Source organism: Leuciscus leuciscus, assembly GCF_965113295.1.
Source record: "Leuciscus leuciscus genome assembly, chromosome: 5".
NCBI classification, from domain to species: domain Eukaryota; kingdom Metazoa; phylum Chordata; class Actinopteri; order Cypriniformes; family Leuciscidae; genus Leuciscus; species Leuciscus leuciscus.
Window position 1 is genome coordinate 19,949,802 of NC_138729.1, and position 27,822 is coordinate 19,977,623.

The window sequence follows — 27,822 nt, forward strand, 5'->3', positions numbered from 1 at the left end:
AACAATAAATAAATGGTATTATCAGCAATTAAGGTGCATGTGATCATTTTGAGAACAACAGTAAAGGCTTTACCACTGTAACTGCATTTTGTTGTATTTATACTATATGCACAAACATCAGTAGATATGCACTGAATCAACTACTGTACATCCAGCTTTAACGAAACAAAAATCAGCTTCCCTCATTGCAAATGCAGCATGTTTGTTGTTGCTCTAAGGTGATTATTTATTTAGAAATGAAAAGATTATGATATTGATCCAGGACACGACATTAGTGGGAATACAGTATTTATAATTGATGTCTGTTTCTAAGCACTTCATGAGCCTCAGAAGTGTTTTATTGTCTCATATAGTTTCTGTGTTGATGTACAGTAATTAATCCTTCATAAAGGCAGTTCATACAAAAGGTCTCGTAAAAACAAAAGACCCAAAATCACATCATGCTGTTGTCTGATTGTTCCATGGCCTTTATGAGTTTAAGGGCGTCTATTTGCCTTATTTACTATTTTCTGCAAATGCCCAGTCCTCAGAAATCTGGCACTATAAAAAGAGTCTTGGACTTCATAAACAAATAAAATCAGTCAGGCACAGGAAGGTTTTCATTGACTATGGAGACATTAGTGTTGGCTTTATGTTTCACATAAGCACCTGGAAATCTCTGCCTACACATTTCTATAAAATCTGTATTCTTTTCTCATCAAAATAATACTTTCTATTTTCTTAACTAGTGGGAAATGCATTTTGATCATCAGTTATGGCAGAGCTGAAAACATTTATTTGTAATTGTTGGATTACATTTCTATTCCACTGGGGGGGTTTTCTCCCCAAAGGAGTTTCAGTATCTCTATCGACGGCTTCTATACCTGTCTATACTCTTTATAGACTAGCCCACATTTATTCCTTTGTGTCTTTTTAGTTGTCTGTGGGAGAGAATGTGCATACTTATATGCAGCCGTGTGGGAGTCTGTGGGTGTGTGATTGAGAGAGGATTTCTAACTGTGTTCTCACAGAGGAAAGAGTTGATATAAGCTACAAACATGCTCTATCAACTACATTCACATTGTGAGAGAACTAGGCCTACATAACATATGTAGATTAAAAGTCATCTCATTTCTGTTTGAACAGGCGTAATATTCAAAGCGATACACGACTGCTGATACTTCACAAATCTTTTTCCGGTTATACAGTGTCTAAAAAGTATATAAAAGTCTAACACGTTTTAGTACCGCTGGTTTTCCACAAGCTTAATGCCTTTCCATAGCCTTTTCCCCCTATAAAGAACCTTTTGTACAATGTACAGGTTTCTATGGATGTTAAATGTTCTTCATGGAACCATACATGCCAATAAAGAACCTTTATCTTTAAGAGTGTACATTAATCTTTGGCAACTGCAACATGAAATCAATAATAATTAACCAAAAAATTAACTCATCAGCAGTTTAGCAGAGTTAGTGTTTAGATGGCTGATTGAAATCTGATTCAATCTATTTTTGATGCTTCCGAGGATTCACGATAAAACGTTTAGGCTAAATTACAAGTTCATAATTAAATCAATTGCTTCTGAAAAGACTGGACACAATCTAAGGACATATGAACTTACCTTGACATCTCAAATGGTTTATCCCTTTAAAAAAAAGTCAATATAGTCTTTACCAACGTCATAGCCACAAAGCATGTTTTTCTACCAAGAGCTCAAGGTTTATCTGAGCTGCACAATCTGGCTGCAAAATCATCTTTCTACATCGACGACAAGTCTGATGTAATATCTTTTTTGTACACATTTAAATCGCTATGGGGAGACCTGTGCCAGCTAAACAACATCCATATTTATTTGCTAAAAGTGAATTTGGTCAACGTTTGGACTACCAATGACTTAAACTAGAATAACAGACACAAAATCTCACTTGGATTGCAATAGATTCAACTTTTACACAAGACTGTTCATGTAGAGGGGTTCCATTTTAGTCAGAAAATAGTGAGGTCTGAATAATTTGACATGAGATAAATACTATGGCAGCAGGTGAGATCTACACTATAGTGTTTACATAAATTATGACTGAATAATGGGGGGAAATTACCTCTCATTTTGCAAGTGATTATATGAATGCAACTGCAAATTTGTGCCTGTGAGACATTTATCAGCAGATGAAAGTGTTAACCGAAAGATGAGCTTGGATAATTCCCATATTAGGCATTACTTGTGATACTTCTGACACTTGTCTTGCATAGCCTACATTTTTCTTTTCTTTGCAAAGGTTCCAGTCTGCACCTGTTGAATAGGGAGTAACGCTCTAACTGACATCAATTTATGACATCAGTGGCCTCCTATTTTACATATTTTTTTTTTATGATACCAGCAGACCACTGCATTATATGAACAGAAGGTGAACATTTCTGGTTTCATCCACATTTCTTTGCCAGAACCTCCTCATTTGAAATCCAATATTACCTCTCACATGCTACTAAAGACATCACGAGACATTATAGATTTTATAGGAGTTCTCTGGATGTGATGATCTCATTCATTTAATGCATATAACATCATGGTCACGTTTCTGCGCTGCTCGAATCCTATTCAAAAGAGGACTTGGGGTGTCCATATGCAACAGGTTTTCACATGGAACATAAATAATTTATTACAAAGACATTTGTAATTATATTTTAGATATTTGCTACATATTGTCAACATTTTGATTATTATTTACAATAGGAGCAGAAATAATCTAATAGCTATATCTTCAAGTTGAACATTGCGTCAGTGATAATTCCATCGGATATTTACTCAAAATACAAAAAGCATAAAGGGTGACTTATTACCTTTCATTTCCAGTATTCTTTACTTTTTGTATTATTATTATATTTAATGTGAAAATTGTTCAATTACTTTAGGGGTTACGGTTTTTAAAAGGTATTTCAGTCTGTAATTTTAGGGCGCGATTTGTGGAGGTTCCTTGCGCGCAAACAAAAACGTATTTTGGACACTCAGTTAGCTAAGCGTCAACATCTAAAAGACCTTTACACAACACAATGTAGTTTTTGAGATTGGGCGATATCTATCTATCTATCTATCTATCTATCTATCTATCTATCTATCTATCTATCTATATATATATAATAAAGTGATTATGTATACTGATACAGATCCTAACTGAAAGATCTAAAGCAGCGTAATGTTGCTATGGTTACCTCATCAGGAACGCGACTTCTATTCACTCCGACTAACTTGTAATTAAACTTTTGTCTTTAAAGAAACGTTGAAAATGCAGATGTAACGAATATATAAGACAACCCTCATAATTCGTACTGATATGTTGAAGAAACTCACCAGCTTGTCAAGTGTGTCTTTGCCAACAGTGGACACCTTAGGCGCAGGGACTCGTTCACATGTGCATCCTTCCAGAAGATAAATCCCTGATGGTCGAGCGCTCTGGTCGGTGTCGAAGTAAAATAAAACATTCTGATAAAGTGCAAAAAACTTCTCGTGCCATTTGCTGTTTTCTGTGGTCTTCTTGCTGAGATAGCCTCGCTTGGTGCCCTCTTTACGCGCGATAACGGAGAGATACAGAGCGTGTCCCTCATTGTACCGAACACTCTTCTGCATTTTCCGTCTTGGTTTAATGTGTGTTCACTTGTTTGTCACCATATCCCATGTGATTTTAACTTTCCAACAAGGATGTTTGGAGAAATGCGCACGGGAAAGTTGCCGAGCTGAAGCGCGCACTGCTCATACGCGACTCATCCAAACGAGTTCGGAGCCCAATCCATATTGGCCTGAAGAAAAGTTTGAACCCCGACGAACAACACTGTCAGTCAACGAGTAAAGCTCATGTAGTACAGCAAAATAAGCAGTAGTAGTGGACAGACGGTGAGAGAGAATCACTGTTGAGCTCAGATGTAATCGGCTTTGGCATCCTCTTAAAGAGACAGCGCTCCTCTCTCTCGCTCTCTCTCTGAGATTCACTTTCCCTTGAGGCTGAGCGCAGGTTTTAATGAGTGGGCGGATCGAAAGCGCGGGCAGAACGACTCGCAGATATTAATGAGGGGGCGGGCATTGCAGATATTTTAATGATGGGGCGGGGCGGGGCGACGCGCAGGCACCTGACATGGGCAATTACGCACTTTAATGGTAGGTCAAGTTGCAGTAGAAAAACTACAATTCACATTTAGTCCATGGCAACATGTCATATTTCAGTCTTACAAATTAATTATTGAGGTACTAACACAATACTGTATATAAGACGACCCCCCTTCCCCTTTTTCAAGATGTACCTTTTGGAAAAAGGCTTTTTGATGAAGAAAACACTTATAAAATTATTATAAACCATACCAAAATTCCATGCAAATACATGCCTTTTATCGCTCTATTGCATAAAAATTGCCATGCAAACAAGTGAAAGGGTCACATTAGCAAAAAAAGGTCCACCGTTAATTACAAGTGAAGCGATATGAAGCACAGCTCACACAAAAAGGACCATCTTGAACATGATGCGAAATCTATGTGGGGAAATCTTTGATATTCTCAATCGTGTGGATTCCTATTGAATGACTGGATTTTGCCTGCCAGAATTCGCTGAACAATGGTAACACCGTGTCAACACCGGATGCAACCGTTGCAAATCCATTTGTCATTCATATCAGAAGTAGCGCAAGCGCTTGGGAGTACGCCAGAAATAAAACGGGGAATCAGTTTACTTTGGTGAATTTGTGGTGTCGCGCTGCAGCAGGCCGCATCCAGTGTAGACAGCATTACTGATTATAATGGGTTCCATTTGCTTTTGTCGCATTGCGTTGCTCGCGTCTGGTATAGACACGGTGTAAATGTGATTGCACGTTAAAGTCGGCATGAAACGGAAGTTGCAATGGTCTTCCCTGCTGTGACGTATATTCGAGTGATATGACTTCCTGGACAAAAAAAAAAAAGAAAAAAAAAAGTAGGGCGGAGCTTGATTTTGTCCTTCAGAAACGGATTGGCTTGTTCGATTGTTGTTAGTCACCACTTTTTATTAAGCAACCATATCAAGTCTATAAAACTCGTCAAAACTCCGCGAATCACAACAAGCGTATAGGCGAGAACACTTGTTTAAACAGCACACACACACACCTGGACATTTGACTGCACATCACATTTTTGACATTATTGATACTGCTTTTAATCGTAATGCAATGGACTGGTCTACAGGACATAAATTAAGCCTTTAAATAAAAGGGTTATTGGGCTGTTTACAGAGTTATATACAATAAAAGAGCATGGAAAGCGACAGGAAATACAAATTAACACAAAAAACCTGCCTAGTGCCTACCTTACACAACACTGACGGTGGACTTGCGCTCAGGCTGTTTCTACGCACACACATTATGACGTCACGCTCTGCGCGTATGTTTAAGAAAACATAATTTAACATATTCATAACACATTAAATAGCCCACTTAAAGTGTTTATTACAAATAAATGACTAAATGCTAAAAATGAATAAATGTAAATGAACAAAAATTTGCATTGCATTTACAATCCTGTGAAAACAGGGGGTGCTGCTGCAAATCAAATATTTTATAATACTGCAATATAAAAGAATTGTACATTTTGATTTCATAGTGTCTTTAAACAAATACTTACAATAGTGCTTCTGGTTCTCAATCTTTGTCCTGGAGGATCCCAGCGCAGCACATTTTGAATGTGTCCCTTGTCACACATGAATTGTCAAGTTGAAAAGTTTCGCTCTTCATCCCATTCACTTCATAAGTACAGGAATTTGGATGAAGCTCTGAACTGGTCAGATAAGGGTCAGTGCAGGGGTACTTCAGGACCAGGACAGAAAAACACCAATTTACATGGACGCTTCCAGTGCAGATGCAAGTGACATCAGTATCTATCAACTTCAATTACATCTAAGAATTTAACACTCATTTTCCTTTCCTTTATTTGCCTTTTTTCACCTTTTAGGATGCTAAAGTGACATATAATGCGTTAAGATGGTTGTGATAACCGATATACTGTATTTTTGCCATAAAGACAGAAACTAATCCAAATCTATGTTAAAATGCAATTAAATCAGTTTACTTTATAAAGTGCGGCATATCTAAAATACTTAATTTGAAATGACATTTAAAATAACATTATTAAAGCAAACCTGGGGACTTCAAAGCAATGCAAATGTGAGTGTGGGAAGAAGACACAGGAGGGTTTTATGTTCTCTGACTGCTTCAGCTTTCATGAAGACTGATTATCATTCACCTCAGACGTTCATTCACCAGTTCAGATGTATCATTCACATTTGGAGGACAATGAGATTACAGAGATTGTTCACCCATATATGAAAATTCTGTCATCAATTACTTCCCCTCTTGTCATTTCAAATCTTTTTGACTTTTCAAACATGATTCAAAATATCTCATGTTCCGAAAAAGAAAGTAAGTCGTAAATAATGAAAGGATTTTCATTTTTGGGTGAAATTATCCCTTTAAAGAGAATGACACAATTTCCACAATTTGATGTCCAGTTTAATCAATGTAAATACCATATTACACCAACAATCTTAGAAACATGTGTCTTTTTTCTTTTTCATACAGTCACAAATATATTGAGAAATCTTCTGGTCAAAGCACCTGGATATGAGTGTCTATATAAAGACAACATGTTTGAAGTTGTAAGATCTACTGTTTTAAGGTAAAACAGGTGATGAAATACATGGTGTTTTTAAATACATGATATTCAGTGTTTGTTTTGAGGTTTTTTTTGCAACCATCATCCTATGGGAAAAACCTATCATGCTAATATTAGGGACTGCACTTTTTCCAATTCAGCAATGTTTCCTTGTTGTTGATACTCCAGGCATCAGATAACAGTCTCACCATATTCCTATGTTTGTAAAAAGAGAAGGGGATAATATCATGTTACATCACACCATTACAAAAAGGTATAAACAGCATCTTCACTGAGTCAATACTTCAGGAAATATTTTTAATAATGTAGTCAAATCAATCAAGACATTTCTGTTTTAGTGGCTGGTGTAAATTTAAATGCATTATAGACAACTGATTTTAAATATTAACATTATAAATCAAAGGGAGACATTAATCTATTTATTTCCTCCTTTACATTTATTTCAAGTGTTAATAGAAAATACATGCAACTGGACAAACTGGTTTACGTGCGGTATGTGAAAATAATCTATGCAAAGCAGCTGACTTTAATAACAGGACATGTACTTTTTAATACGGACTTCCATTTCTATGATCAAATGCATCATATGAATACGTGCCTACTACTTTTGCAGATTGAAACTTAATCCTTATAACACTTTGTAACCTCTTCAGATTTTCAGATCAGTTCTCTCCCTAAATAGTCTAAATATTTGTTCTAAAGGAAGCTCCTCCACAATCTAAATCTACTACAGTGTTCTTTTTCCATTGTGTAACCAATCATCCCACGTACCTCCGGCTGTTCACGAGAGCCTCCAACTCTTTGGACTTGAATGCAGCGGTCCTGAGGATGGACTCTGGGATTTCAGCCAGACGTGCTACATTTAGCCCGTAGCTCCTGCCGGCTGCGCCTTCAATCAGCTGATAGAGAAACGTGATGAACTCTGGGTGCATCTCCTCCTCTAGAAATGAGAGCAACATAACTATTAAACACTTCGGAAGCACTCAGAGTAATATAAGAGAAATGATCAGAGGATGCACTGGGGAAGATCAAAGTTTTGAAAAAATTATTTGTGAAATAAGATCCATTATAATCCTGATGATGATGGTTAAAGGAATAGTTCACCTAAAAATGAAAATTCTGTCATCATTTACTCACCCTCACCCTGTAATACTTTAGTGGAGTAGACAAAAAATGTATTAACTGATCTAATACAGTATAAAGTATATGATTACATGACCTTTGGCAAAAAGTGTAAAACCTGTGTAAAATACCCACATGATGGCATAAATGAGAAAATAGATTTTGTCTGAGAAAAGGTATTTCAATGAACAAGGGCAGAAAGTGAGTTTTGCCTGATAACTTTTTCTTCAGTGCTTAGAAAAAGTCAGTTCCTGTGTCACGGTGTGACAGAAACCGCAGATTTTTTATTAACCTTATTTGTGAATATGGTTTGCGAATATTATTAAGCATTTCTCCCAATTTTTCACAGCAAATCTGTCACAAACTCAATCACCTTTTAAGTATTGCACAGATTATTAAGTGCAGGGGAAAAAAAAGAGAAAGCCTGAAGAATTTGAAGGAAGAAGGAGGAAAGAACCATGAATAAATGAACCAAGCTGAGTTCAGATGATCTAAATCTGAACTCTGAATCTGGATAGGATTTGAAGATGAATTGCAATGCTGGATGTGAAACTACACAGCACAGTACAATGAGAAATAGAAGAGGAAAGACTACTTATGCAATAGGATTACTGTCATACACGCAAGCCAGTTGTTAAGTAACCACTACCTGGCTCTTGTAACGGTGTTACAAGGGTTTAATGCTCCAGAATTTTCTTTCCTGGAAAAGTGTAAAGTTCCCCTGTAGTCAATAATTTTATCTTTTAAAACTTATCTTTGATCACCAAAATGACATATTTAAATGTTTTTTTCCAGTGAAAAAAATTTCTTCATGGAGGAATTCGCTCACTCCTTCAAGTGAACAGTATTAGTGGACTAACGTAGGGAATAGTGAATGAGGTTTTAGGGGGCGATTTCGGATTCAGACCCTGTTTCTCATTCGCCATCTCTGAGTCAGACAGCTGCCTTCTAACAATCAGTATCCTTAGAAACGTCAGCGGAGAAAGGCCTATAGTTCATCATAACATTGTAATATACATCATGTACACAATAGGGGTGTAATGGTACTCACGGTCACGGTCATGAAAACAAGTTATGACAGTAACTGTGTAAATTACTATATTTCAAAAATGAATTGGGAGAAGTTAATGCAAAACCTGCCTGTTTCTTTGTTTTTTTTAGTGTTAATTATTATATCTAAAAAATACATAGAAAGTGAATTTAATAGTTTGGGCTCTGTTGTTAATTGTAACCTTTAATATTATCGTAATGTGCAAGAAAGGGCTCCCGATATATAGTTTAAAGCATTAGCAGAGATATCTTTTTTTATCCTTAAGAAAATGATAATGATTACTGAATTTATTTAAAGTGAGGAGACACAATTTGTTCAATAAACCACTGTTTAATAAAAAAAAATAAAAAAAAGACATTTTGTGTTTAGTTTACTCCCCACTGCTGTACCGAGCTGTGATTTCAATACCGATATTCGTAACGAACCATCATGTTTGTGTACCGTTACACCCCTAATACATAATTCACTCGCTATATTGCTAAATGTACCAGATTTTTCATATTAACAGACAAATATAATGGGATAATCTGGCTTCTCATGAGACTCCCACCTGCTTCAGAGTGGTCATAGTTAATGATATGCTAAACCTCGCCTGCAAGTTGATGTGATTGGTTACAACATATTTGTGACGTAGAGAACAATGGTGATTTCGGACCACGTTTTTGAGACTGTCTTTGGTTCACTGCAGTTTTAAGGAGAAAATACTCAGCAATGGTGTTGACTGATGAATTTGCACATGGTTTGTCTTAAAGCATATTAAAAAAACACCACATAGACATATAAACAACATTAAAAGCTTGATTTTCACCACAGGGGGTCTTTAATTTATACCTCAGAACACCAGAATGCTTGACCCTGGTTGGTCAACAGATGTTTTAAGTTGCTCATCAATTTTCTATAACAGCATGACAATGAAAGTTCCATACATCACTGTCATGTTCCTACATGCAAAGCTGCTTCAAAGTTTTAAATGAAAGGAACGGTAACACTTAATTTTACATGTACATTTTACATGTACTTTTTATAGTAATAACAGTATATTATGCATTATTACATGCAACTAACCATAAATCAAGCCCTAATCCTAACCCTACCTGTATATGTACATGTAGTTAACCAATATTTCTCAGTACTTAAAGGTCCCATGACATGCTACTTTTTGTAGGCTTTAATATAGTCCTTAGTGGTCCTTAGTACTGTATCTGAAATCTCTTTGCAAAAATTCAGCCTCGGTGCAGAATTATAGCCACTACAAGCCAGTCCCAGAATGAGCTTCCTTCAGACGGGCCATTTCGGTGTCTGTAGCTTTAAATACTAATGAGGAGGAGAAAGGCGGCGCAAGATGGTCAAGGCCACACCCACCCTCCACCTTGCGCCGCCTTTCTCGGTACCATGCATGTTTGTTTATGTTGGATATATTGCAATGGCACGAAGACACGCAGTCGTTCAAGCATTTCAGTTTGACCCAGAATCTGATCCAGATGGAGAAGCAACGAATGAAGAAGTTGCAACTAAGCGGCTCCAGCAGGACGTTTCCGAATGGTTAGTTTAAAATATTATGTCTGGATACGGCACTTTATTCGGATGGTTTACAGTTATTATCATGTAGCTAACGCTAACCTACTGTTGCCTTTTCATGAGAGATCTGTAACGTCTGTAATTTATCTTATTACAATTACATCAAGCTCTGCGATCTTGAAATGCGGATATCGCGCGCGCCATATAACCAACAGGAAAACGATTATCCAAATAACAAAGAAAATGTACAACACTCGCGTTACAGTGTGTGTATTCACACACATACTTGATGCTGTCTACCTTTACATTAGCGCAAGTAACTGCATAGCTAATGTTACAGCCACATTCTACGTGTAAGAAGCTAGGTAACCATAAACAGTAAAGCAACACACTTATATATAATTTGTTGACTTACTTGTCCGACGTTCAGCAAGCCCAGCTCTGTATTGACCATTCGATGTTCATTTGTACATCCAATTATTGAGCAATTATTATGCTTCGCTCGCTCAAAAGCCATGATATCTCTCGTGGACAAACTAAAATCACGCGCGCGCGTTCTACTTCCTAGCGCATTTTCTCATGGGCGAGAAATATTCTCTGGGCGGGCAAAGCAGAGAAAGGGGAGGTCACATTTCTCCTTATGACGTCATAAGGAGGAGATTCAAGATCAGCCCGGTTGAGCTTCCATTTTCTCAAAGGCAGAGAAAAATAGCAAAAGCTCGATTTACACCAATTAAAATTTTTAGAAACTTGGGGACCATATACAGGCTAGGGGAACTCATATTAATGTTAAAAAACCTCAGAAAGTGGAAATTTCATGTCATGGGACCTTTAAATATATAATTACACTGTAACAAGGACTCCTTAAAATAAAGTGTAACCAAAGGAACTAGCCTTACAATCTACCACAGCAAAAGAAGCAGAAAAAGACACTTGAAAAATGTCTTGAGATACACAAACATATGTCCGCTAACCATAGTAAGCCTGAAATGGTGCATGTACACTTCGGGTGTTTTCAGTAATTCATTATTCCTTATTTGAATTATCATCAAAAACTTTATCTTGTTTTTCGCAATCCCATCTGCTCAACACGACATACGAGCAAACATGATCTGTTGACCAGTCACTACCTGAAATCAGCACAAATTATGCGATATGATACAGAAACCTCTCATGTTTCATAAAATATCTTAATATGTGTTTAAAAGATTAACCAAAGTATTAAGGGTTTGGAATAAGTTAATGATGATGGAAAATTATGACAATTTTCCTTTTTGGGTGAACTATCCCTTTAAGGCATTTACTTTAAATCAGGCTCTGCTCTGCCATGTCAGTAGATAACATGGACAGAAACCTGTCAAAAACTGTAAATAAATTAAAAGCAGGGCATTGGGGCAGAGACGATTAAATTTAGCATTCAAATGTGAAAAAGTGACATTTCTTATTCAAGTTAAATGTAAGGCTTTACAGAAAATCATGAAGCACATGAGAAACACAGAAAATGATTTGGTATTGGTAAAGAGTTCAGTATTATATTATATTAATCATCATCATCATCTATTGGATAGAACTATTCCTGCAGACAGATCAAATAGACAATAGGTGGACTGACTAACAGAAGGTCTAAGAAAGTGTGCTGCACTCCTTGATCACTCAAGCAACATAAGGTCAATGCAAAGGTAACACAAATGAGTAAGTGATCCATGAAATCCTGGATGACTTAGCTGACATACAATAGCAGAGGAACTGGTTCAGAGGCTATCAAAACCAGCATATTCCAAGACAATGCACTCCTCACTCTCTAATACTGCTTAGTGTGCACTGATGAAATCAACTTCCCGAACCAGACACTAATGGCTTTCTCAGATCAGATCAAGATGAAGTTAATAAACGTGCTTGGCTCATTACCAAGAAAGGCAAGATCAGTAATACTGATGGACTGCACAGAACAGCCATACATAAAGCTATATCAAGGATGCAGATGCCAAAATATAAAAGTACAAGCAGGGGAACAATGCTATAACTACAATATAATGGGTCCTGGAACAACAAAAATAATTATTTGACCAATCCCTGAACAAGGGCTTCATTCTCAAACATTTATTTACCATGGCTGTTGTTATTATACTACTACATAATCTTGTGACAATGTTTAGTTTTCCCCCCATTTCATATATTAGCAGAATTCTTAAAGCCCCCCTCTGGTGAAAATCAAGTTTTTAATGTTGTCTATATTATGTTTTAAGACAAACCATGTGCAAATTCATAAGTCGACACCATTGCTGAGTATTATCTCCTTAAACTGCAGTGAACCAAAGACAGTCTCAAAAACGTGGTTTGAAATCGCTGGTGTTTCTGACGTCACAAACTACCTTGTAACCAATCAGGACAGCGTGTGATCGACAACGAGTGGATCTCTGAGCTGGTGTGAGTGAGTGGAGGCGGGACTAATTTGCATATTCATAGAACCGCATATACTACATGAGGCAAGGGTGTAGAGTTACATTCAAGCTATTTTAAGGCATGAAGAAATTTGTTTTCAAGGAAAAAGCTTTTAAATATGTAATTTTGGTGATCCACCGGGGGACTTTAAGTCCTTATCGATGCTCTTAGTTTCCTTTTGGAAGGGTCCTGTTTATCTGCCTTATGCATAGATTAATTTTAAATAGACTTTTACTGCATTTTGAGTATAATTAGCTGCAATTGCTGTTTGGTTACAAATATCCTTTGCCAGATTAAAACACCCTTTTAAGCCATACATGAATATTGATTGGATATCATCAAAAAGCTACCAAAAAGTCAGCAAGGATACATTTAATTGATCAAAAGTGACTAATGATTTTTACAATGTAAACTAACAAAATATTTCACATAAATGCTTTCCATACATCAAAGTAGCTCTTGAGCAGCAAATCAGCATATTACAATGAAGGATCATGTGAAATCACAGGAATAAAATATTACAGGAATAAATTCAATCTTAAAATACATTAATTTAGACAACTGTTGTTTTAAATTGTAAAATTTCACAAAATTGATTAAGAGACTTTGAAGGAAAACATTAATCTTCTTAAAAATGATCTTAACAACCCCAAACTTTTGAACAGAAGTGTAAATATTACATAAGCTTATGTAATGCAAGTTGGTAGATATATGCATACACACCATCAGAAGTGCTCTCTGGCTCATTGAGCAGGAAAGCCATGTGGTAATTCCCCACATGCTGCGGGTACAAGCGCTCCAGCTCACATAACGGAGGATAGTGGGTCACAAACAACGTCAGACACTTCACCTGCAGAAACACACAGAGAAGAAAAAGAATCTAACTCCACACACCTGAACATAATATAAAGATAAAGCCGTCAATTCTGCACCGCTAGTGTCATCAAACAGAATTGCAAAAGTAACTAGAAAAGGAAAGTTTGACAGATAAACTATAATGTCGACTTGATGAATTCTTACCTGAAAGTTTAAAATCTACTAAGCAGTTGCTGAGGTGTTCTGTCAGATGGATGGCAGATAGATTGAAGTTAAAGGGATAGTTCACCCAACAATGAAAATTAGCCAATGATTTACTCACCCTCAAGTCATCCTAGGTGTATATGACATCCTTCTTTCAGACAAATACAATCAGAGTTATATTAAAAAATGTCCTGGCTCTTCCAAGCTTTATAATGGCAGTGAATGGCCGTTTTTGTTTTGAAGTCCATAAAAATGCATCTATCCATCATAGAAATGTATTTAATAAAGTTATAAATATGGATATTTTTCTTACACTAACACATCGCTTCACTTCAGAAGGCCTTTATTAACCCCCCAGAGCAGTGTGGAGCACTTTTATGATGGATAGATGCACTTTTATGGACTTCAAAACAGAAACGGCCATTCACTGCCATTATAAAGCTTGGAAGAGCCAGAACTTTTTTTTTTATATATATATATATATATATATCTCCGATTGTATTCGTCTGAAAGAAGAATGTCATATACACCTAGGATGACTTGAGGGTGAGTAAATCATAGGGTCATTTTTGGGTGAGTAAAAAAATTAAGTAAGAACATTGACTGTGCGAAGTTTGGTGATTTTAGCTTGAAAGCTACAGTCAGAAAGGACAATTTCTACTAACCACTAAAGACAATCCATTAGGAATAACAATATAGATTTGGTTACTCAGCATCCTGCCTGTGTGAAAGAGCGAGACATCCTTGAGCCAGACGCACAAACCACGCAAACAGCAACCACCCCCTCACTCGCCACTTACGAACATTATCAGCAGCCCATTATCTGCATAGCGTTACCACCTCACACCGATGCGCACATCTCATTCCAGAGGGGGGGACGTGTTCATTCCTCCATTTATTGATGTGTTTTTTTTAGCAGGCTCATGTGAGGTATTGAGCTAGAGTGTGAATATGAGACACACAGAGGATACGCAGACAGGGCGCACAAGCAGAACATGAGGCTGCTCTTGGCATTATCAATCAGTTTTGCTGACAGAAGTCTTAGTTTGGCAGGTCAGAAGATTACACATGGGTTGGCGTGAAGGACGTAAAAATGTGGCACAATCAAAGAAAATGCTGCTTCTGCACTGTATATGCCATAAATAAGATTTATGTCTTGTTTTTTTCTGTGATGCAGTCCTCGCAAGTAGTTCACATTTATTACAGGCAGTATTCACTTTTACTGATGGAGGTGTTAGAGAATTTCAAGGCAAAGCTGCTAACTTTACCATCCTTATCAAATACAACCAACATTACTTGTAAATACATATGATGAGAACATTACTGAAGCTTACAGTGTATCTTATTGGTCAGCAAGTTTTTAAACACTGGACAAAGAAAAAAAAATGTTACTTGAAGGATTAAAAAAAAAAAGTGTTTCTAATGCTCAACCTAGTGATACTGTAGGTGAATAGGAGTGCATTGCTTCTACTCAAATTATTGTTTGTGCCAAATATTCATGTTCGGTGTGAAAAGGCCTTTAGTTTAAATTTATGTTTACACTACAATTACAATAAATAGTGCAGTCACACAGTTCAATTATTATTAATGGTGCTCAAGAAACATTTCTTATTATCAATGTTGAAAACAGTTGTGCTGCTTAATATTTTTTGAGGAAACAAATTTTTTTCCAGGATTCTTTGATGAATAGACAGTTCAAAAGAAACAGCTTTTATTTGGAATCAAAATCTTTTGTAACATTATAAATGCCTTTACTGTCACTTTTGACCAATTTGATGCATCCTTGCTGAATAAAAGTAGTATTTTTTTGGGGGGGGGTACATACTGACCCAAAATATTTTAAACAGAAAGTGTTGAGTACATAGATTCAATACCATGAACCTTGTAAACTTCGGTAAATTTAGTTACTTGTTTTTCTGTCTGGGAACTTTTAAACATGACTTTGTCTTCTGGCAGGTTGATAAAGACTTGTGCGCCCTTGTTTTATTATTACTTTTATTTTCATTGTATGTGTGATATATGTGGATATGTGCTGTCTAAGCTACTGGATGCCTTAAATTTCCTTCGGGATGAATAAAAGTATCTATCTATCTATCTATCTATCTATCTATCTATCTATCTATCTATCTATCTATCTATCTATGTATGAATGAAAGCGCACTGTGATACCAAACACATTTGATGTTTAAATGGGACCTATTATGCCCCTTTTTACAAGATGTAATATAAATTGTAGGTATCTCCATAATGTGTCTGTTTCAGCTCAAAATACTCCACAGATCATTTACTATCCCATGCCCAAAATGCCCCCTTTTTGAGTGGAAGCAAAACACACTGTATTCATACATGTATCTTTAAATGCAAATGAGCTGACTTCCACTGTAGTAGTCGATGGAATTGACTCTCGCAATTGACGTTTGCACCATTTACTTCAAGTCAAAACAGGGCCGGCAATAAGAATATTTATTACACTCTGAATAGCGCAAAAAAGCTGCTTTAACAGGAGAGTTCAAGATACTAAAAATAATATCTAGTCTAAATACATATATTGTACACTTATTCCTGTTGGCAGTTTTGTTTTTAAATATTTGTTTAATGATGAACACAAATTAGGATATCATGGAAACCACAAAGCTGGCATGGAAGCATGTATAAAATTACAATGTAATTGGCTGTTATTTTATTGTAAAGTAAGCTACAAGTAGGATAAAACTATGTGAATGATATTGTTTCTGCGACAGCTCCAGCTCTCTGACACACGAGTCAGCAATTTCAGACACAGCAAAGGAGTCGACATAATGAATAAAGCTCTGCGTTTTACCCAACATTGAACATTTTTTAAAACGTGAAGAAAACTATTGGAAAAATATGCTAGCCTCTGGTAAAAATGCTGTGTAAAACCATGTAAAAGTTGCATAATAAGTCCCCAGTCATGTGCATAATACAGTTATGTGAAGCAAGATTTCAAACTGAAATACCAAGGGCAAAAACCCTGATCAAGCGAGAGTTCAGTATAATCTGGTTTTGACAAGACCAATGAAAAACTAGCAGCCACTGAGTGAAAGGAGAGTTCTTAAAGGTCAGGTTATTGCACAACTAGAGGACAAAGTTTCCCAAGTTCGAAGTTCCGAATAACATTACAGGATCTTAAGCACACCTTCTCACTTCTTCAGTTATCCCAACTTAGAAATGCTCTCTCTAAATATTGAGGAGAGACTTCCTGCCTCTAACATGTGCCTCCAACTGCCTTTTCGCTATGGCAACCAATGCTGCTCTACTACCCATTGCTCACATAAGAAAGTTCTGCGTCAAGGCTGCTCACAATGCATCATTCAAGGGTGTTACACAACAAACGTATTTACATTCTTAAATACAGCGCAGGTGAACGAGTGAGCCTTGTTGCCATGGCGATGTGCAGACACTCTCTGCAAGATGCTGCCAGGACACATATATGCACTATAAAGGCAAACGGGCATGGACAAAAAGCTATTCTAGTGTGAAGGGAGGAATTTCAATATGAAGCACACGCTTGAGCAAACACTGAAGCGTTGTATTTTTGAACCCCTGTGAGTGCGCAGTGTCACAACTACAGCTGTGCAGCGCGAGTCTGAGCGTATAATGCTTATGATATTCTAAGTGGATTCTAGTGTACAAAATAAGACTGGAATTTGACATTATCTGAAGAAACTGTGAGTGGTGCTTGCGCTTTATAGTCACCACCACCTTGCTAGGGTCTTGGCATGTAATTACTAAGGTGTTCAGAATTGTTATTAATTTGCTATTAATAAAAATAATTGTAATTACACATTATTTTACCGGAATAAGCTTCACATCTAACTTAGCCTGATCTCCGTTTACAACTTTCTTCTCTTCAGTCCGACATACAGTGCTTAGTAAACGCTAAACAACACCAACCTTTGCATTAGGTGAGTCACAAAGATTTTAGTTTTTAAGGTGTAATTGTCTAATTATGTGCCAGAGTCTCTTGAGGTGCGGTAAGGCCCGGTTCCACAGGGGAGCAGAGGGTGCCAAGCACACTCAAATGAAAGCAAGAGCACCCTCAGTTGAAGCTGTAATAATAGGATATTGGCGAACCGATTTGGCAAACGGTCCATTGCGTATTTGTTTTTACACTCTGGAGAGCGAGCAAATGCTTCTGTTTACAACATGCTTTTGCGGTGTTGAGCAATGTAGCCAATCACAGATATATCTGCTTATTTCTTGAATGCAATGGCCAATCAGAGGTGTTTAAGTTAGTCAGAATTCACTCCACGCTCAAAACGCTGGAGTTTTTATTCAGTGCTGAGCTTTGCAAGCTCACGAATCCTCTCATTTTAACAAACGAAGTGTAGACAGATTCATAAACGGCCACATACAAGTTGCAAATGCAGAATTCACTCTCGAAACTGCAATGATTGACTTAGTAACCATTGCAATGGAAAGTTTTTGCAAAGTCTGATTTATGTGCATTAAGGCTAGAGCACATGATTTGATTCTGGAACTGGGCCTGAGCTCGGTAACCCATTATCTGCATTTTCTGTTCGTTTCCAGTTTATTCAATAAAGACTGTGTTAACAATCTCTGTTTCTAAGTCCTCATTAACCAACGTGACAAATAGTCAGGTCTGTTAAAAATCTTGCGGTGGGCCACGGAAACTTCACTGTCAAAGTCACTGTACAGCAACCATTCTGTATATGAGTGGTTTTGGGGTTAGTAAGATTTTTAAGAAATTAATACTTTTATTTAGCTAATATGCATCAAGTAATACAAAGGTGACAGTATAGTCATTTATAATGATACATAGGTTTTTATTTAAAAAAAATACTGTTCTTTTGAAAAAAAAAAAATCAGTTTCCACAAAAATATTAAGAAGCACAGCTTTTTACAACATTGATAATAATAAAGATATTAGAATGATTTCTGAAGGATCGTGTAACAAAGTAATGGCTGCCGAAAACTTTGCCATCACAGGAATAAATTACATTTCAAAATATATTAAAATAACAAACAGGTATATTTAAATTGTAATAATAATATTTTACAATATTACAGCTTTTTTCCTAGTAGATTTCCTTCAAAAACCTTTCAAAAATCATACCAATCCTAAACTTTTGAAAGATTTTATTTCACTATTTTACTATTGTTCATAATTGGGGTTCAGGGGTCTTTCAGATGTTTAGTACAATGGTGATTTTTATAGTACAGTACTACGACAACATTTTTTTTTTTTTATCCCCATTGTACAAAACATCTGAAAGACCCCTGAACCCCAATTATGAACAATAGTAAAATGCCTTAAAAAAACACCACCAGTAGTCATTTTGTTTTCCATAAAACATCAACAGCTTTGAAACAAACAGTTCATGCCAATTCTGTGAGCAATATACATCAGATGGTCAGTGAATGGCCATGGCTGTAACGTCTGACACTGTCCCAACCAGGCGAGACACGTTTCTAGTTTCCACTGAGTAATTTGTCAAGCAGTTAGTCTCACCTCACTGAAAACGAACATGTACATTACCATTATGTCGCACAATAACACCCCATCAGAACATATTTGATGTTTAATATACAGCAGAGTGGGATTTTGGACCAATGACATTTCCACAACTAATAGAATGCCAAAGAAATAGAAAAAGCATCCTACAAAATGTTTTGCTTCTTGTAGCTGGTTTATAAAAAATAAAAAAAAACAACTTAGATAATTTAGGTTTTATTGCATCATATAAGGCTGAAACGTGATGCTACAGGTGGTATGAAAAAGTGATGGGAAATAGCTATCTGTAATAGTTATGTTCTGTAAGTTTTGTTTTCATGGACTTTTAGTACGTATTCATTAGTTCCTGTTTTCCTTTGTTTGGTTTCCCGCTACTTATGAGTTGCTATGGAGATTAATTTATCATCACAGGTGTTCGTCATCAATTACCCTTGTTTTCCTTTGTATATGTTATCCCTTGTTTTTTGCCTGTTGATCATATTTCGTCTTCATCTTGTTCCTGTTTAACCACGCTTTGCCAAGCGTGACACTATCAAATGTGTCACTATCATACAATTAATTAAACTTGCAAAACTTGACATATGCATGTTCATCTTGAAATATTACTAACAATATAAACTAACAATACAACAATATTACTAACAATATAAAATTCTTACATTTAATTTATAAATATTGCTAACAATTTCACAGCAAAAAGACATGTACAACAACCTGAGGGTGGACATCTGTACAATTATACAAAAAGGCCTTTTATTTGCTAAAAAAAGAAAGAATTATCAGTCAGATGACAGAAGGTATAGTAGATTGTGTACAACAGGTTTTTCAGCAACATTTTGATCATGCTGATAATTTAGAGGCCTTAGAAATTTGGGTATCAAATATGATACAGTAGAGGCATTATAGGGTCAATAAGTGCAGACATGGCAAAATTTACTTAAAAATGTTAAGTTAACTGTTGAAATTCAGCTACATTTATACTCTATTGAATGCATAAATATTCTATATCCCTGTTGCCACATCCCCTACAATGGCTGATGATTGTCTGAGACTACGGCCACATTTACATTGCATGGTTCAAGTGGCCCAATTACAGTTTTTCTCAGATTGGTTTCAGGCATCACTCATAGGTGTAAATAAATGTATCATTAATGATAATATTATAATTTCGTCTGCGTCCATTGCAAATCGTGCCATTTTTACTTCCTTTTCAGCCTAAGTTTGTCTGGGTCAGTGTGTCATCCTTGGATTGTTTCGCCAAGTGCACAGTGTAAATGCAGATATCGGATATGGGTCACTTTTAAAAGAAGATGTTAGCTGGTCGTCAATCAAATCTGATATAGTCAACAAATCGGAATTGGGCATCAAGACCTGCAGTGTAATTGCGGCCTATTAGTCAAAGAACTTCTTGTTTGAAAAAAAAATCAACAGAGAGAGAAATGTTACTCTGCAGTAAGGACAAGTACCGTACCCAAAAAAATTTCATAGTGAGTGAGAAAGAGGAAAAGAATGGAAGAGAGGGAGAATGATGTGAAAAAGATCTGAAAACACAAAAGCAACAATGCCTTGGCTATTCTGTATCACAGTGGAGTTGTGGCAAACAAGCCCATCCATGTGCCAATAAATAAATAACTCCAGCCTGAGGCAGTATCAGTACAAGAGAACTGTGGTGGGAGAAAGAGAGCAAAATAGAAAAAGAAAGAGTGATAGATCTTGCACCTTAGCCAATGCCACAGAGACACAAAATATTATGCAATACCCAGTGGAGCCCACCCTCTGACAGCCCAAACACCAGCACAGCATCAAAAATGACGCTTACCTTCAATATGAGTAACTACAGCCAACAAGAAACTAATTAGCACTTTTAATTTGCCACACACAGGATATGATTGCCAATTTCACTAGCATCCATCTCATTTAACTTGGCAGCAATAGTTGGTGTTCACATTGGTGTGAAGTGGCTTATATATTGAGAATCATTTGTTGATAAATTTACACCCGTGGAGGATGCTGTAAAAAAGACAAAACTGTATAAACAGCGAGTTAACATATTTGTACGTTTCCTCACACTTTTCCCCAAACTTACTGGTTGAATCAATGTTGCTGTATCGGGACTGGTTGGGAAGGTCAAACAAACAGAGTGTTTTGAAACCACCACAGAACATCTGAGAAATCATTCGGGAAAATCAACCTACCAATGGTTAACTTTAGGAGAACGATTTTAAATGTCGAAAAAAATAAAAATAAAATAATAATGTCTCACGGGGGATAAACAGGGAGACTCTAGATGTACTGTGTCCCAATGGATGGACTGGTATAAGATATTTTTTCTATGTGTCTGGGGAGTATTAGGCTCCCTTGAGTCAAATATATCACCCTTGATGCTTTGCCTTGGAGTATAAACCATTAAGGCGCTACCCAGTAACAGAGAATTTTTGACCTTGTAGCAGTAGGAAGAAAAACATTTTTAATTTCTGCCAGAATTGCACCTTCTATGACATATTGCACGTCATACTTTCAAACGCTGCCAGATGCCAGAGAACTGTTATTAAAACTGTGAATGCTTTAATGGAGTTCACACTTTCAACTAAGGCATCATTTTGGCTCTTTTGATTCCAGTCTAAGACTTGCGTGTTTTTCTTTTCGCAGAGTAAATGTACTGCTGATGGTAAACACCGCTGTCCCCACAGAATGTCATTTTAACACAAAGTCTAACATGGTCACGTGGTCAAAGAACTGAAAACCTTTCATTTAATGTATCCTCTCAAAAGTCACGACTATGTATTTAAGGACCAGTTTTGAGTGAGAAGATAAATCAGCAAATGAAGACAAAAATATGATCCATAGAGAGTGTTTAGCCTTTTTTATACTTTTTCAAAGTTGACTTTCAACACATAAAAGCAACACATTTTTTCTGAAATTATTAATAAATAAATTCAGATGCATTTAAAGAAAATAAATGTATATTAGCAGATATTTCAGTAGTCAATACTTTCACCCAATCTATTTTGAAATTGCATTTAATATACCTCATTGAGAACGATTAATCCATTTATCCTTCCAGTGAAAACGACCGATTTCTCTTTAGTGACGAACGCCAGACTTCTCCAATCATTTACTCCAATTAAATCCAACGCCTCCACAATCGACTGTAAGCTTACATACATTTTTGAGCACAACACCCACATCTCAAATTGCAATTAACAACCTAATTAGATTGAACCAAGTCTCCGCTCTACTTTTGATTTCCGATAATCTGTTATTTGCTACTTCCATTTCAAAGCAAGTTCAATGACCAAAACCAACATCAAGGGCCATCTTTAGGGCTGCCCTCGACTAAAGATTTCCCTAGACCACTGGTATTTGTTCATTTAAGCCATTAGTAGTCAACTAGTCACACATTTAAATATATTATTTATTTTTATTACTTAAATTATTTACTGGGGGGCTTCAGGGGCGTTTTAGGTCTAAAAAATTATATTATACTGTAACATTGTTCTGCATTCATTTTTTTAAACGAGCCTTTAAAATATAAATTAAGCTTGCCACAGCACACTGGCAAAAGTAATGATTATAAGATGTAGTACAAACAGCAAGGAAATATTTAAATCATTTATTAAAAAAAGGATTGTTTTCTGAGTCTGTGTCAGCTGCAAAGATGAAAGTTGACAATGCTGACTCATTATCTTTGCAGTATAGTGGATTCACCTATAGAGAGAAATGTATGTAATGCAGTAAGCGTGGTACTGATTTAGCTTCCACCCTCTGCATGAAGACTTGGATATTAGGGGTGTAATGGTACATGTAATGTCCCGAACCGTCAAAGTATGGATGTCACAGTTCGGTGCATAGAGTCAGATGATGAATACAGTCAGTCAAAGGCGATCCACACTCCAATCCAGAAGGGGGTGCACACGGTTAATGCAATGCTATTCACTAACAGTCACAACAGGAAAAAGAGCAGAAGAAGAAAAGACAATCTATGCACCACTGACCTACCCAAAACAAGGGTGTTTCTCAATACCAAGTATGCCAAGTTCGACTTGGGAGGACGCAAGTTCGGTAATTCTGCAAATGGTACAGAAGCGTCGTTGATAACGTCACTCACCTCACCTTGGCTACTCCGGTTATCTGTATGTATATTTGTATATGCCACCCTGCCTCATTTCAGTGTCATTTAAAAAAATCTTAATAGCCACACAAGTGTGGTTAGGGCAATGCATAAATTCACTATCTTTACAGCATATTTATATTTATAACAAAACAAAATAACCCTAACTCTCTTCATTTTCATTTTAAAAATATTGTGCATATGTACACTGATTATCTTCACTGTATGTACATGTGTTATAAAATGAAATGACAGAACCCCGTCTCTTTTTGTTGAAGGTGCAGTCAATAAGAATGACGTTCACGTGGGTTGCCAGTTTGAGGACATGCAACAGGAACGAGCGCAATTGACAATGAAAGCCGAGAAGACTTACCCCGTAAGTTGATGGGTTGATTTGTCCGGGTTTTAATATGCTCTCATTCATAGAGATTTTTTGTTGGATACCGAGGCTTTTTAGGTTGGGTAGAATCTGCAATCTCTGACCCAGTTTATTTGCTGGCTGCAATGACTGCAATACCCTGTGTTTCCTGCCAACTGGCATCCCTGGGTGTTGAAATACTATTGGGTGAACTGACAGTGGGCGAGATCACAGACCAAAACAAAACAGACATTCCAACACGGAACGCACATTTTGAAGTAAAATTACTGGCTGTAGAAGTGTTTTTCAGAGAAACGAGTATGTGAACTCAGCATGTTTCCTAAATATCTGCAAACATATGGCATTTGTATGCTTTAGTAGAGTGAAAAAGTGACGTACAGCACCTTTAAATGTCAGTTTTAATGATCAATCAATAAAAAAATAAAAATAAAACGTACGAAGTACAACTACCTCAGGGGGGGCTAAATGCTGCTAGGTGGAACAAACTGTAATTTGCACTACTGTCTGTTCAAAATAAATGAAAAGAAACCTAGCATTGGGGATTTGTTGCTTTTTTCCTGTTGTACCAAACTCATATCGACCTGTGACCCCAAAACTGAGGTACGTACCAAACCATGACTTGTGTGTAGGCCTACTGTTACACCCGTGTTGGATATGCACCTAATAATAGCGCATATTTAGGTTAAAGTTAACATTAGAGCGAGCAGCCGTGTAAAGTGGCTAACGTTAGGCTACTACTCACGTTTCAACGTTTGAGGAGACGTTAATAATAGGCGAATAGGCGAACGTTTGGATTTCTGCCCGGCATAATTACGCATGGACTAGCTATGTTAACAACCTTATCAGTCACAGAGTGCATGACTTCGTCACTTCCTGTGCAGATATTTTTTTTCTGCGACCAACCAACATATTAAAATTTAGTTGACTAAGCATCTTATCATCGACTAACGTATTTTATATAACGACCATCTTATATAAAATATTTTTAAGATATTTCGGTAACACTTTATTTTACAGTGTCCTTGTTACATATGTTACATGTACTTACCATAGTAATAACAGTAAATTATGCATAATTACATGAAACTAACCCTCAACCAAATCCTACCCTAACCCTGTAGTAAGTACATGTAGTTGCTTAATATTACTCAGTAACCGATATTTCTACACATTTAATTATATATATTCTATTTATAGTTTTTTATGATTTCAATTTGGCTAATTTAGTGATAGTAAACAAGATTACACAAATTGCTCAATTTAAGTAAACATATTACACAATATTTAGCTAAAACATATAAAAATTAATAAACATACGTTCTGTATATAAATTATACATTGCCTTGATTCAGTTCTAAAATCTGCAGATGGCCATGTCAGAGACAACACTGATGCTGATATTCTCAAACTGGCCAAATGTTGGCAGATTAATGGTTTGCCATGCAGCATTAGGTTTAAGGATTTGGGAGGTGGGCTCAATCCAAAGTAGCAGTGACCTGAGAACTGTAGAATTACTGAAATCCCAGTCCTCTATTTCGCCTGTAAGCAAAGCACATAACCACAGGCTGCAGCATGGTGAATCTCCCTCCAAAAATTATACTACAAGTCATTCTGGATGAACTGTGTTACGACATGGCCTGTTATAATCTGGCATGAAAGCATGTCACAAGCACAGCCTTTCTTTAGGTATATTTGCCAAGCAAGGGTTTCAAGTCTTTCAGTCTCACTTACATCTCTGATGAAGGACTCTAGGGTAGCATAGGCGATAGCGATGCCGTCATGAGTGCTGGTGCCTCGACCCAGTTCATCCAGGATGACCAGGGAGCGGGACGTGGCACGAGCCAAAATATCTGATGCTTCCACAAGCTCCTCCATAAAGGTGCTCCTGCCCCTTGAGATGTTGTCAGATGCTCCCATTCTGTCAAAACCAAAACCAGTGGAGCGAAACTTAAATTAGTCTGTGAACAAGCATTAGTTTACTTTGCCATAATTTACTCACCCTCATGTCAACCTAAACCTGTATGGCTTACTTTCCTCTTGTGGAACATGAAGGAAAAAATCAGTAAAAGGAACAATGTGCCAGTCACTCTTTTCCGTACAATTGTTAGTGGATGGGACTGGAGCTTTCAAGCTTCAAAAAGGACATAAAAAGAACCATAAAAGTATCATTAAAGTGATCCGTATGACTCATGTACTATATTCCAAATTGTCTGAAGTTATACAATAGCTTTGTGTGACGAGTAGGCCAAAATGCAAGTTATATGAGGCAAAAAAAAAAAAAAAAAACGTGATTTTTTTTCACTTTTATTATTAAAAAAAAAGTGGCCAGGTAAATAAAAAACACCTTTTGAATTACACAGAAGAAATGAAGTCAAAGGTTTGGAACTTAAGTGTGAGTAAATTATACAGTATTTTCAAATTTGGCTGAACAATCCCTTTTTCTCTGACTAAACTATTAGGATTGTCACAATTTTAAATAATTTTAAACTAAAAGCTACTTGTAAGTTACAAATAGCTTTTGAAACTGCGGTGTTTCTTTGTTCCTCAGCGTTTAAGCCACATTACAGAGGCCAGAGTCAGCATTAGGGATGATGAGACCAATTCATATCCACTAATGAGAGACAGATGATTATGAAAAGGACCTACAAATACTCTTAAATAATCTTACTCTTGCAATGCCTGGGAAAGTAATGACTACCAGTGACTAAATGACTACTCCATTTATTGTGTTTGGTTCTGTCATTCTAAATTGTCCTAATTTCCATGTCTGTGCCTGTTTGATTCTTATCACCTGTTGGTAATGAATTAACTCTTTAGCTCCTTTGTTTGTTCTGGATATTTATACTCCCTGTGTTTTCCAGTTCTTGGCCCGATCTCATGTGTGTTTAGTGGTTGTTTTATCTCCGTTTATCTATAACATCTATAATAAAGACTTTGTTTGATTCTCTATCGTCATGCACTCATTATCGCCACCGTTACGTGACAGAAGAAAAAGTGACCCGTAAAGTGGATTTTTGTGGCGTTTTCATCTTTCAATGAGCTAGACAATCAAATATGAACCACCACACGAAGATCACGTGTTTTAGGCAAATGCAGTGGCTCATTATATCATAAGTGCTTTTTTTTTTTTGATGGTTAGAAGGAAAGCACAATGCAATGTAGTGTTGAGCAATATGCTCAATAGTCATATCAGGGTTTGGGGGTACTTATTTGATCATTAATTTACTTATTTACTTGTCTAGATTTACTCATTTATTTAATTATTTACTTTTTTATTATAGAAGGAAATAATCTATTACTATCATTTTGCGAGCAAAGATGGAGTTAGTGAAAATTTTACGTCGCATATAAATACAGTATTTCACTCAAAAGGTGAAAGGATATCACACATGCAATTTGCCAGCGTTGCACAAGAGTTATGCCGGTGAAGGAGTCTCAAACCAGTGTTAATTATTCCCTGAAAATGAAAGCAAAAACTGACTGAGATTTTGACATCTGACGCTGCACAGCGCCAAAGTCAAGGAAAGTCTGTTCACTCGGCACCTCCGGGAACACCTCCGGGCAGCTATTTCAGGGCATCCAAGACCAAATCCTATCTATTTGAATGGAAGAATCCTGAAATCTCAAAAACTGTTTGCCGAAATCACAATTAAATAACATTTCAAATCAGCAACAAAATATGACATAAACTGTCTCATAAACGTTGTTTCTAATACTCAAATAGCATTAAAAAAAAACGTATTTTTCAGGCTAAACCAGCCAATGTGCATGAGCAGGCCTAAGCGCGAGTCTCAGGTTTCAATGGGATCCAGAGCTTCTCACTGCAGTGATGCAATGACTTTAGCAATCAGCGATTGGCTCTTTTAGTTGGAAGGGGGGACTTATTCTGCCATATTGCAGTTTTTCCCATTCATCAGTAATAGGAGTGAACCATCTTTCTATATCTATATCTTTATAGTCTATAGCCTCAATGCTGATAATGGTATATCAACTATCTCTATTTATTGGCTTAATATTTCTC

At 36.6% G+C, this 27,822-nt stretch overlaps 2 protein-coding genes across 7 annotated transcripts in view; both read right to left on the reverse strand.

Annotated features, from left to right (window-relative positions):
* rasgrf2b (Ras protein-specific guanine nucleotide-releasing factor 2b) overlaps window positions 1-3,994 on the reverse strand; it is a 67,865-nt gene extending 63,871 nt beyond the window's left edge. For all 6 annotated transcript variants that reach the window (XM_082168654.1, XM_082168656.1, XM_082168657.1 and 3 more), the window contains exon 1: window positions 3,326-3,994. In XM_082168654.1, coding sequence (XP_082024780.1) covers window positions 3,326-3,601 — 276 coding nt within the window. In that variant the 5' untranslated portion in view covers window positions 3,602-3,994. The remainder of the gene's footprint in view (window positions 1-3,325) is intronic.
* Window positions 3,995-6,476: 2,482 nt separating this feature from the next.
* msh3 (mutS homolog 3 (E. coli)) overlaps window positions 6,477-27,822 on the reverse strand; it is a 65,101-nt gene continuing 43,755 nt past the window's right edge. Inside the window, exons 21-24 of the mRNA XM_082168658.1 lie at window positions 25,533-25,719; window positions 13,518-13,644; window positions 7,433-7,601; window positions 6,477-6,856 (exon numbers count right to left, since the gene is read on the reverse strand). Coding sequence (XP_082024784.1) covers window positions 6,775-6,856; window positions 7,433-7,601; window positions 13,518-13,644; window positions 25,533-25,719 — 565 coding nt within the window. The 3' untranslated portion in view covers window positions 6,477-6,774. The remainder of the gene's footprint in view (window positions 6,857-7,432; window positions 7,602-13,517; window positions 13,645-25,532; window positions 25,720-27,822) is intronic.